The following is a 12951-nucleotide window of genomic DNA, read 5'->3' as shown; positions in this document are numbered from 1 at the left end:
TCTGCGATTAATGCGCTATTTTTTTACATTAATGTTTTTTTTGTTTTGTTTTGTTTTTAACGCGCGTTAATCGCCCTCTATCTTGACCGTCTCAACATACCGTAATTAATTCCCTGCTGCACTATTTTAATATACACTACTCGAGTGCATGCAACGCTGAAAAATAACAGTAAAATGCCTGAATAGGCCCGTAGAACGTTTATTTGCTGCATTAATATAAAGCAAATCATATCACAATATACTACGCTTAAAATAAACTGCTTGATTTTGTCACATACAAAAAACTAAATTAAATATCTGCTTTCGGAAAAACATGAACGGTTACAAACCCACATTCGTTTGCCCACTGCCCTATACAAAACAACACTCTACCCCGGATTCCTTACCAAAACTTAAATAATAGTACTCATTGCGCTTAAAACAAGGTTACTTTTATTTGCAGAACCATAACACCTCCAAACAACGTATAAAGGAGGTAATGAAATATTGTTAATGAAATATTTTACAAGAAAACACTCGACCCGTTGCAGAATAAAGCTGTTCAAAAGGGGGAAGAGTGATAAAGAGATACACGTATATAACACGATATAATACATGACCTGAGAAATAATAAACGAAATGTGTAGTTAATTGAAAAATGAACTGTAGTTACCTACATTTCAAGTTTTACATTAAGATGTGTTTCGTGTGTAAACAGTGAATACACTGTTCTTTAAATACCGGGATAGCAGCGCTACTGCTCAGATATATTCAACAGGTTACATTCACACTAAATCCATGACTCCATGCACTCGTCAAATACATTTTCAAAACTAAAGAAACTTAGCAAGTAACTGATTGTTTAGCGAGTTCAAACAGGTAGCAATTTACGCTCTTTGCATCTGACCAATCACACATCACATATTTGCATATTAAATGAACGAGGTGCGCGCCCGCGTGTGTGGCGTTTGTGGAAAACAGTAGTAGTTTTACTTAGTAGTACTGTATTTTGATTTGATAACGGAGAGATCTTTCAGCGACAAAATACTGATATACTTACAAACACCTGGAAATTGTATTCATCCATTATTATACTATAGAATATTTATTTATTGATATATTTTTGCTATATTTATTTACTACAAGTTCTGCCATAATGTGTGCATTTTGTTTGCCTGGGAGACTCTAGTCTGTGCTAGTTACAAAACCAAAGTCATTCTTAAAACAGTGTTATCACTGTCCCTGTGGAACTGAGTACCAGAAATGCATTTTAATGACTTTCATTTTTGCCCTTGATATCCTCCAAACCCAATTTAAAAAAATAAATAAAAATTAAAAAAACGGAAGCAATGGTCGACCTAAGAACCTACCCTGCCGCTGCCTGGCCTCGAGCACCAAACCGGGGAGTTTACCCACGTTTATTTACAACTACACCACTGACTTCACATATACTTTGAGCTTTGGTGCACAGTGCAGCACTGTGCTTCCCCACCTCACTCACACAATTAGTCGAGTCTTTTCTGGGGTATTTATTTTTATTTTTTATAAACTGGTTAACAAGCGTGGTAAATATAATGATCGTAGCATAAATAACTATAGAGAATCATACATAAACACATAATATTTTAGGAATGCTAGGAACATGTATGCTATTTATATTCACGTTTTGTTAATACATCTGAATTAGTATCTATTATTTTGCACATTATAATTTGTAACGCAGTTTAATCAAAATACATATATCTACATGTGTTTGCTACACCAACAGCTATTTGTTTCAATTTGCAAAGAACGGGGAATTCCGCGATTGCTGGAAAGCAGAACGTTTCCGTAAAATGGTCTTGTGGCACAGAAATGAATAGACAAGACGTACAGCGCTTTTTATACGTCACAGAATTAGATCACGTTTAAGCATTTCGAAAAGATTCATATTCATAGAGTCCGTTCATTATACCTATTTGCTGGAAGAAGAAAGCGTACCCTACAGCGATAGAGAAGGTTGTTACAGTTTCGACTTTTTGATGAATATGGAACTCACCAGTATGGTCCACTGCTGAATGTTTTTAATTGTCGTGTATTAAAAAAAAAAAAAAAAAACTTTTTGAGAAAGTCAAGACTCGGGACTCGGGAGACTTCGCATAAGGCAAAATACAGCAAGTAAGTAATAAACCACGTTCCTGGTGGGACCAGAGTAAGGGCAGATATGTAAAATGTCGGATACATTAATTTAGTTTGAAGTACCGACAGCTGTAACATTTACTGTATTCACACAATTATTGTTTTGAGATTCAGCTTTTATTAGGGAGCTCCCCTAAATCCCTTGTTTAGAAAGATACAGGGTAATGCTTGTGACAGGGTAGCCATCTGCCGTGTGTGTACACTCTTAGACAACGTGTTAAATGTAAGTTCTGAGTTCATACAGGGACAACACAATTTTGTGTTAAAATTAACAAACCACAGCACAATAATGTGCTCTTCTTACACAATACTGTATTAAGCCACACAGACTTGTGTTAAAAATACACATTACTGTGTTGTGGTTTGTTAATTTCAACACAAAATTGTGTTGTCCCTGTATGAACTCAGAACTGTGTTACATTTAACACATTTGTTCTAAGAGGCAGAGGTTGAAGTTGATACGCCGCACAGGCAAACATAATTTTTGTATATATTATATAGTTTATAGTTGTTATCTCCCATAGAGGTTAGTGAAGATTACAGTCTTAATACCATGTAAGTCTGTGTACTAAGACTGTGACGTCACTGTCGTGTCCTATAATAGATTACAGACCAGGGCTGTGACATCATCACCCTGTCAGAATTCCAAACAAACAGAAAAAAATAAAGATCAGACTAAAGATTTCTAGAAGTCAGTGAGGCTGAGGTGGACAGTTTTATTCAGGAACAAGAAAACCAAGGCACAGAAAGGAAAACACAAATAATTTTTTTTTAGCTTTACAGTGAATGTTTGTGTGTATGTATATATAAATATATATATATATATATATATATATATATATATATATATATATATATATATATATATATAAACTGCAGTGTACAATATTGAAGGCATATGAGGTGGCTTTACACCAAGATTATTAATGTACTCCAATACTTTGTGGTCCAGTGGTTAAAGAACAGGGCTTGTAACCAGGAGGTCCCCGGTTCAGCCACTGACTCATTGTGTGACCCTGAGTAAGTCACTTAACCTCCTTGTGCTCCGTCTTTCATGTGAGACGTAATTGTAAGTGACTCTGCAGCTGATGCATAGTTTACACACCCTAGTCTCTGTAAGTCACCTTGGATAAAGGTGTCTGCTAAATATGAAAGAAAATGTTTTTTTTTTTTTTTTTAAATGTACACAATTTTTTTTTTAGGGATTAAAAAATATTTTATTTTCAGGACGTTTCGGGCAAAAGCCCTTCTTCAGCTGTTTAAAAAGAAAAGTAAACACAGTGCAGTAAACTTGTTGTTATTCAAGAATTGTAATTATACAAAAATTCTGTGGATGACGTCATGATTATTAGAATAGAATGTTCATTCCCAGAGGTTCCAAAGTTCCCAGTATGAAGATAAATTCTCGTTCCTTTTGTTTCCGAGCAACATTGTGTTAGTTAATGTTAATTTCCCCCCCACAAAATGCTTCTTACCTCTAACACAAATAATTATGGTTTTACTTTAACATAGAAAGAATGAACATTCCAACAAATCTAAAACCTAAACAGAAATATTTTCCGACAGAAGATATTGAATAACACCAACTTTAGATTTTGTTTCTGGAAGGGGAATCAGAAATCACACAAGCACATTGTGAAGTCAGAACTAAATGGTGTTGTCATGTATTGTTAGAGAATTTCCTATTCTGTTTAGGACAGGTTGGTTTCCTTATTTGAACTGGCATTATATAGTACAAGAACACATCTTTAAATAATTAAAAATAAAAGAAACATGTCAAAAACACCTCCCTAAAGAGGTTCAATGTGCTCTCCTGTTACATGTCAATCACTTTGACAGACACACACACACAAACCAGTTACCTATATGACTGGATAGTACTCAAGTGTCATGAGCTTTGTTTTTGTTCAAAACTGGAGAGTTGTTTAAATGTCGCATGTGGCTAGAAAACCTTTTATGCAAATGCAATGGAATTTGGTAAAGATCTGGAATTATATTTTCCACTATAGGCAAAATTGCAGACAGATTGCCCACTCCAGTGGAAAAACCAGGGCCCTAGGTTTGTAAAGTGCCAGCTCATTACTATATATAAGTATGCACTTTTTGTTTGTAGCTGTGGCAGATGATAGGTAAACAAGTATTTTTGAAACTCAAAATTAGAGCTATCAGGATGCCGATAAAGTTGATGACCATGATGGATGGCAGACATAGGAGGCTGTGTGGTCCAGTGGTTAAAGAGACAGGCTTGTAACCAGGAGGTCCCCGGTTCAAATCCCAACTCAGCCACTGACTCATTGTGTGACCCTGAGGAAGTCACTTAACCTCCTTGTGCTCTTTCTTTCGGGTGAAACGTTGTAAGTGACTCTGCAGCTGATGCATAGTTCACACACCCTAGTCTCATATCTTGTAAAGCGCTTTCTGATGGTGGTCCACTATGAAAGGCTCTATATAAAGATTATTATTATTATTATATCAACAGTGTGTAGATAATAGGTCAAGAAGGCAATGAAGAGTTGACCATTGAATATTTGGTATTAAAGATCTAAAACGAACTTGTTATGCTGAGAAATGAGTGCTGAAGTTCAATAGAGTAGTAGCATACTTTTTAAATTGACCAGGGCTAGGCAACCTTCACCCTTCAATTCCATTCAATGGCAAGATTTTTACAACCAATTATTTACTGTAGCTATAATATATATATATATAATAATATCTAATAATTAAGGAAAAGGTTGCCTACATCTGCATTAGGCCCAGCTGATACAGTATAAGTATGAATTAGTCACAATGATCTACCCTCCCACCCTGTTCAATCACAGACTGGACATGAGGTTATTAAAAAGAGATACAGTACGTAATGTGCATGAAGCAGCTATTTTTGTTTCCAGTAAATGACGGCAACACTTTTAAGAAAAAAATAATGGTGCTTCCCTTTTTTTGGTTTTCTCTTACGTTTTTAGCTTGTGTATATAAACTGTAGTTTCAGATGGAAAGGCCAAAGTACACAAAATAGGAGAAGGAGAAGTGATTTTCTCTATAGAAATCCCTGTGAAACCTTTCTCATTGCTTAGGATTACAGGACAAGCACCACCAACAGAACAGGACTGCTGCTTTCCGGTAAACTTTGAAAGTCATGTATGGGTGAGTTGATTATATATATATATATATATATATATATATATAGTATATATATTTTAGCTCAAAGAGCCAGCTGCCCAACGTTTCGATATGTTGTACATATCTTTCTCAAGGGAGCCTGTGTTTGAATCAAAACATTGGAGGTATTTATAGGTTTTTGACAGCATGACAACTACTTGTTATTGTATACATTCAAATCCATGATTTATTCTTACAGTATAACATCATTATATATATATATATATATATATATATATATATATATATATATATATATATATATATATATATATATATATATATAATGTTATACTGTTGCCAGCATGTATCTAGATAATAAGAAGTTATACAAAGTTATGTGAAAATATGTAAACATATTTAGGATATAGGGAATTTACCAAATGCCCTAAACTAACACTACAAGCTGTAAACTGCATGACACAACGGACAGCACAGTTTCACATGGTGTAACTTACTGGAAGGAATGCACTTGCTTTATTTAGAAAGTCTAATCACAGTCTGTATTTCATTTTAGACTATCAATGGCAGATGCATTTGCTTCCAAGGACCGGGTCTTCCTGAAATGCTTGTTTTTGATGTTCTTATCGGCAGGTAAGGGTTGAACCTCATTATTGCAACATAACAGTAGCAAAGACTGGGACCGAAACATCGTGTTGTAGAATTTACAGAAAGCTTTTTGTTATTGTTCCAATCATGCTGAGTAATGCATATGTAAGTAATGTTGTATACAAACTGAAGAACACGAAGTGTGCTTGTAAGGTTGTTATTTTTTACGATTCTATACCTTTGAATGTTTATGTACAGTACAAAACTCAAATAGTGGGGAATGGGCAACGAGTAAGGGAAATTGATTGTTTATTTAGTGGCTGTGGAAGAGAAGAGGAGCAAACATCTCACAGGCAGCAAAGTTAAGTTGGTAAAATGAAAAGAGGACGAAAAAAAGTTTAAGAAAGTTATTTGAGCTATCAGTGGGAATCTAACAAATGTAGGAGACTGATAGTGTGACGACAAGGTTAACATGATCATACTCATTACAACTTTATTATATACTCCTCCTTTGTATCTTTATTAAAACAGGGGCAGCTAGAAAATGCTTCTACAGTGTAATAGCCATACAACTATTTACACTACAGAAGGCCTGTCTTTGTCTAATTCAGTTTATTATAGTTTTACCTCATAATTTATAGTTTAGTGTTTGAAGTCATGGATGACTTATGATTTTTACTTGTGTAGAAGTAACTGACAAAACAAATTATATTTACCAAGATAGTAAGGAAGTAAGTAAGTACTGTCTTTAAAAATAAGTATTTCATAAAGTCATATTGAAACCAATGCACTGTAGTGTAAAGGTCTTGTTTAGAATACATTATGAACAGTTACATGGACTTTAACTGAAATGTTCAATATACTAAATTTCAGGTGAAAGAAAAAATGAAGGCAGGATTTTATTATTATATAAATTCCCCTATATAACCCCCTAAAATGAAGCACCATTTATCTGTTGTTTCACAAGAAAGTGATTTTGTCCTGTCCCCACAGCCCCATATCTAAAATGCAGGCTAATTCATTCCACAGTAAGTGAATCCAACCAATCAGAAAACACTTAGAGTTGTAACCAGGAAAACAGCAATGTTCAGTACATTCACAACTACTTGCTGTAAGGATGTATTACAGTAAGCAAGATGACACCACACTGTGCATATCAGTTGCAGTAAAACTACTTATTATGGTTGTGTAAACAGCCACATAACAATCATTACTGTAAATGACTTTAGTTAGTAATAATACTATGCAGGAGTGATACTTTTATTTATTTAGTTTCAGTTTCATAATTAGACTACATAGTCGGTTTTCCCTGCTATTATCATAAAGTAATTAGGGTATAAGTCTGTATAGTTTTTGTATCTTTGTGATTGTTGGGATCTATTTTTAAACAAACATGTACATATTTAAGTTGGCATTGGATTTGGCATTTGTATCAAATTAATAATATATACAGTGGTTTGCAGAAGTATTCACCCCCCTGCAAAGTTTTCACATTTTGTTGAATTACAAATAATGTATGCACAGTTTTTCAAACACACTTTTTTTATTCAAAGCTGTAGTGGTTAAGCTGAACACTGTTATATGAGGAGGAAGTTAAATGTCAGCAAAACTTGCAAAGAAAATGTACAAAATGCATAAGTATTCAGCCCCTTAAGTCAGTACTTGGTAGAAGCACCTTTTGCAGCAATTACTGCTTTGAGTCTTTTTGGATAGGTCTTTTTGGATGGTGACATTTTTGCCCATTCTTCACTGGGAAATTGCTCCAGTTCTGATAAGTTTGTTGGGGATCGTCGATGGACTGCAATCTTCAAGTCTCGCCATAAATTTTCGATTGGATTCAAGTCAGGACTTTGATTGGGCCTCTCAAGAACATTAATTCTCTTCTTCTTTAACCACTCCAGTGTGGCTTTGGCTTTGTGCTTCGGGTCATTGTCCTGCTGAAATGTGAATTTCCTTCCCATTTTCCTTCCTCAGTCCCTGCTGAAGAGAAGCATCTCCATAACATGATGCTGCCACCACCATGCTTGACAGTTGGGATGGTGTTGACTGGGTGATGTGCAGTGTTGGGCTTGCGCTTGGAATTTAGACCGAAAAGTTCAATTTTTGTCTCGTCTGACCACAAAACTTTTTCCAAATGTCTGCAGTGTCATCTAATTATTTTTTTTCGCAAACTCCATAGTGCTTTAAGATGAGGCTTTTTTAGTAATGGCTTCTTTCTTACCACCCGTCCATACAGGACAGCTTTGTGTAGGGACCGGCTTATTGTTGATGTGTGAACACTGACTCCCATCTCAGACACAGAAATTTGCAGAATCTCTCAAGGTCATTGTTGGCTTCAGAGTAACATCCCAAACCAGTTTCCTGCTTGCCCAGCTGTTCAGTTTGGGAGGGCGACCTGATCTGGGTAGTGTCAGGGTGGTATGATGTATCTACCACTTCTTAATGATGGACTTCACTGTGCTGAGAGGGATAATCAGCGCCTTTGAAATTTTCTTGTACCTCCTGCCCTGTGCCTCTCTACCACTTTATCCCTGGCTTGTTTTGAAAGCTCATTGGTCTTCATGCTTGCTTTGTTGGATCACTATGTGAGTTGCAGCTTGAAAGTCTTTATATACCTGAGGGGAATTATCTACAAGTTAAACCATTTTGAGTACACACAGACTGAAACCATTTCACTAATTTTGTGACCTTTCAAACAAATCATTTGCACATGAGCTGATTTAGGGCTGCAGTAGCAAAGGGGTTGAATACTTATGCAACTGAGATTACTCTGTATTTCTCTGTAAATCTTACTTATTCATATTTAGAGCTCCTGATTTTTGGTTTTAACTGATAAAACCAGATAAAACACCCCCGATACAAAAAAAATAAAATCGGTGGCTAGCCAATAAATACCTGAAAACACTGGAAAAACTGTGGAAATTGTTAATCAATTCACATTGACTTTACCCTTTTCCCATTAAAAAATAAAACCTATTACAAAAATAATAATAAATACATTTCCCAGTGCAGCTGGGCAATGTCCTGCCTTCCTGACTAGCATCTATCATTGATTCGTTCTCAGTACTTTAAACCCGCCCCAACTACTGAAGGACAGCACATTCCTACATTTCTATTGGAGACTCTGCTTGCAAGATTTAAAACAAGATTACAATCAGTTTTGAGGCTTGTTAGCGGGATTTCAAACTGTATTACAGTTAAGATACGGAGGATTTAAAACACAATTGTGGTGAAATGTACAAAAATGCTTACACAAAAACCCCAGAAGAATGTGCCTGTGACCATAGGGATTTCGTTGTGGAAGACAGCAAAGGAAAGAAGGTACAACTTAAGTGTGCAAGTACTGTCGAGTTACTGCTATACATATTTTGACACACAAAAAAAAGCTCAAGCGTTTTGGAAAGTAACCGAAAACACTCATTTCATACAGTATATTAAAAACGAAAGCCCCGAAAAAAACGATTTATATAAAACTCGAAAATAGCTAAAAATAAGCACCGCAAAATACAATTAATAAAACCCGAAAAACAGAATCCCTATTTATATTATATATCGTGGAGCATGCTCAGGTGCCAACAAAATGTGAAAACTTTGCAGGGGGGTGAATATATATATATATATATATATATATATATATATACAGTACATACATGCATACATACAGTGAAAGTCTACACCCCCTTTCAAAATTTTCACCTTTTGTTGTCTTATAGCCTGGAATTAAAATGCATTAAAATGTTTTTTTTTCATTTATCTACACATCCTACCCCACAACTTCCGAGTGAAAAAAATATTCTAGAAATTTGTAGAAAATTAATTAAAAATAAAAACTGAAATAGCTTGGTTGGATAAGTGTCCACCCCCCTTGTAATAACAATCCTAAATTAGCTCAAGTGTAACCAATCACCTTCAAAATCAAACACCAAGTTAAGTGGCCTTCACCTGTGTTAAATTGTAGTGATTCACATGATTTCAGGATAAATTCAGCAGTTCCTGTAGGTTCCCTCTGCTGGGTAGTGCATTTCAAAGCAAAGACTCTTTCAAAGTTATTGAAAGGCACAGATCAGGGGATGGGTATAAAAATATATCAAAGGCCTTGAATATCTCTTGGAGCACGGTCAAGAGTATTAAGAAGTGGAATGTGTATGGCACCACTAAGACCCTGTCTAGATCAGGCCATCCCTCCAAACTGGATGTCCGAGCAAGAAGGAGACTGATCAGTGAGGCTACCAAGAGGCCAATGGCAACTTTGCAAGAGCTACAGGCTTTCATGGCAAAGACTGGTCAAAGTGTGCATGTGACAACAATATCCCAAGCACTCCACAAATCTGGCCTGTATGGTAGGGTGGCAAGAAGGAAGCCATTACTCAAGAAAGCCCACCTTGAATCCCATTTGAAGTATGCAAAAAACCACTCTGTAGCCATGTGGCAAAAAGTTTTGTGGTCTGACGAAACTAAAATTGAACTTTTTGGCCTAAATGCAAAGCGTTATGTTTGGCGCAAACCCAACACATCGCATCACCCAAAGAACACCATCCCTACTGTGAAGAATGGTGGTGGCAGCATCAAGTTATAGGGGTGTTTCTTATCGGCAGGGACTGGGGCACTTGTCAGGATAGAAGGGAAAATGAATGGAGCAAAGTACAGAGAAGTCCTTGAGGAAAACTTGCTGCCCTCTGCAAGAAAGCTGAAACTGGGACAGAAGTTCACCTTTCAGCATGACAATGACCTAAAGCACACAGCCAAAGCTACACTGGAGTGGCTAAGGAACAAAAAGGTAAATGTCCCTGAGTGGCCCAGTCAGAGCTCCGACCTAAATCCAATCGAAAATTTGTGGCATGACTTGAAGATTGCTGTTCGTCAATGCTCCTCAAGGAACTTGACAGAGCTTGAACAGTTTTGTAAAGAAGAATGGTCAAATATTGCCAAATCTAGATGTGCAAAGTTGGTAGAGACCTATCCCAACAGACTCATAGCTGTAATTGCTGCCAAAGGTGATTCCACCAAGTATTAACTCGGGGGTGGAGACTTAACCAATTATGATCTTTCAGTTTTGTATTTTTAATATATAATTTTTTTCTCAATAAAAACTTTTTTCCCCTTAACAGTGTGGAGTATGGTATGTAGATAAGTGGAAGAAAATCCTCATTTAAATGCATGAAACTCTGAGGCTCTGACACAACAAAATGTGAAAAAAGATCAAGGGGGTGTAGACTTTCTATAGGCACTGTATATATACAAGTCTTAGGCACATTCAGGAGTTAGAATGTATATCAATGTTGTGAGCATCAGCGGTTTACTCCAGGCCTCCACTGGTGTTTTCTGCTGTTGTGGTAGCTTTGACTGTTGTTGATGCAGCTTGGTTTGGGTGGGGGGAGGCCAGGCTTGTTGTTTAGCGGTCATTGGTTCACTTTGATCAGGGTCTTCAAGAACTTGTGATCACGGCAACTCAGGGTGAACTGTGCGTGGGCAGCTGGTGTGAGGTGTTGTGGTGGCGAGTCCATCACATTTACCCAGTGGTTCTCAACAGGGGGGGCACGCCCCCGGGGGGGAGGGGGGTGGGAAGTGAAGCAATCCAAGGGGGGCATATGAAGCATCCAAAAATAAAATAAAATAAAAGTAAAACGGATATATATAGAGAGAGCTTACTATTGCTCTTGTGATGAATTACATAATATACTTCAAAACAAACATGCTGCAAACACTAACATTGTCATAAAAACTTCACTTTCAGTGTTTTCTGACTTCCTAAAATTCAAACAAATCCAACTCAACGGTGTAAATAAGTATGACATTCACAAACTCAACAGACTTCTCTGAGAATTCTGTGCCGCGGTGATAAAGTCAGACGGACAGTTCTATGCCAAAAAAATAAAGTAAACATTACTTTCTTGACTGATTCATAAAACAAATATGGACTGCAGACTTTGGCTAATAGTGGGAAACTAAAGGGCCCCTCGGACAATGTCCTGTTGGTCTCTATATACAATTATAAACTGAATAAAAGACAACAAGGACTACTTACAAGCTCTTATATTAAATGTGTGATGTCAATTAGCAGGAAATAGCTTTGAGAACCTTGCTCTACGTGTGTAATTATCTTAATGCATTTGTTTTTACCTTCTTTTAATCTATATATTTTACAACCTTTTGCATCACCTATTTACTCATTCAGGTGAGCTTATATGTATGGGCTGCATACCTATGGGGGGGTGGATCACATATGGTCCAAGGGCCTCGGCAACGGCGTCTGAGCCCTTCTAAAAGTGGGGGGGGTCAAGGTCGAGGGGGGGGGGGGGTATGACTGTCCCCCCCCCCCTACCCCCCCAACCCGGACTAATTTTCATACATTGCAATTAAATGACAGCTTTGCAGGACGAAATACATTTTAAGCACGGCATATTTGAGTTTAAAACAGAAAGAAGGCCTGGAACAGAAAGAAAGTTCAGCAGGTGTTGATATAGCAATGTAAGAATTAATAGGCTACTTGATGCATTTTGTAATACAGAATTATCACAAACTGCAATAGACCAAGCTTGTACTGGCATAAATGTTCAGAGGCTGATTTAGTTGTACAGCTGTGTTCTTGTTATTTTTTAGAACAGTGAACTCCTAGGAAATTACACATTGTTTTGGGAATTCCTCTGGGGAATTATGCTGTATGAATCGGTTTCAGTTTCCACACCTGCAGTTAATATATAAAAGTAGCATTTGAAATGACTGACTGACAAAAACAAAGGTTACCACTCTTTGTGGAGAATTTCCCACTGCTAAGATATCTTTCACCTTCCTATTACACTGTTTTGTTTTTTTTTTTTTTTTTTTTTTTTTTTATGAAGCTTGTAGTGTTTTCTGATCCTGAGATGATATCAAAGTGCTTGAACAACAATACTGACTGCTGTATACTAGTTTGGTGATGCAGAGCATCACTATTAATAACTTCCCATCAGTAAATAAATGAAAAGTGACAAACTATACAGACAACACTACATAATGGTACAACAAGGTCAGCACAGAAAAGTTGTTCCTTATTTTGCTTGGGCTAGGGAGTCAAACAGGAAGTTGCATAAGTTGCACTTTTCCATGATT

General features: G+C 36.6%; 1 protein-coding gene across 2 annotated transcripts in view; it reads left to right on the top strand.

The window, feature by feature from the left end:
* The first annotated feature begins 1519 nt into the window (after positions 1-1519).
* LOC117405447 (CD276 antigen-like) overlaps positions 1520-12951 on the top strand; it is a 28839-nt gene continuing 17407 nt past the window's right edge. Inside the window, exons 1-3 of one of the 2 annotated variants that reach the window (XM_034008511.3) lie at positions 1521-2136; positions 5229-5298; positions 5831-5907. In XM_034008511.3, coding sequence (XP_033864402.3) covers positions 5291-5298; positions 5831-5907 — 85 coding nt within the window. In that variant the 5' untranslated portion in view covers positions 1521-2136; positions 5229-5290. Of the gene's footprint in view, positions 2137-5228; positions 5299-5830; positions 5908-12951 lie in introns of both variants that reach the window. The other variant, XM_034008513.3, reaches the window with a different exon arrangement.

The sequence above is a fragment of the Acipenser ruthenus genome, chromosome 9 (genome assembly GCF_902713425.1).
Source record: "Acipenser ruthenus chromosome 9, fAciRut3.2 maternal haplotype, whole genome shotgun sequence".
NCBI classification, from domain to species: domain Eukaryota; kingdom Metazoa; phylum Chordata; class Actinopteri; order Acipenseriformes; family Acipenseridae; genus Acipenser; species Acipenser ruthenus.
This window is presented reverse-complemented; position numbering and strand designations above follow the sequence as displayed.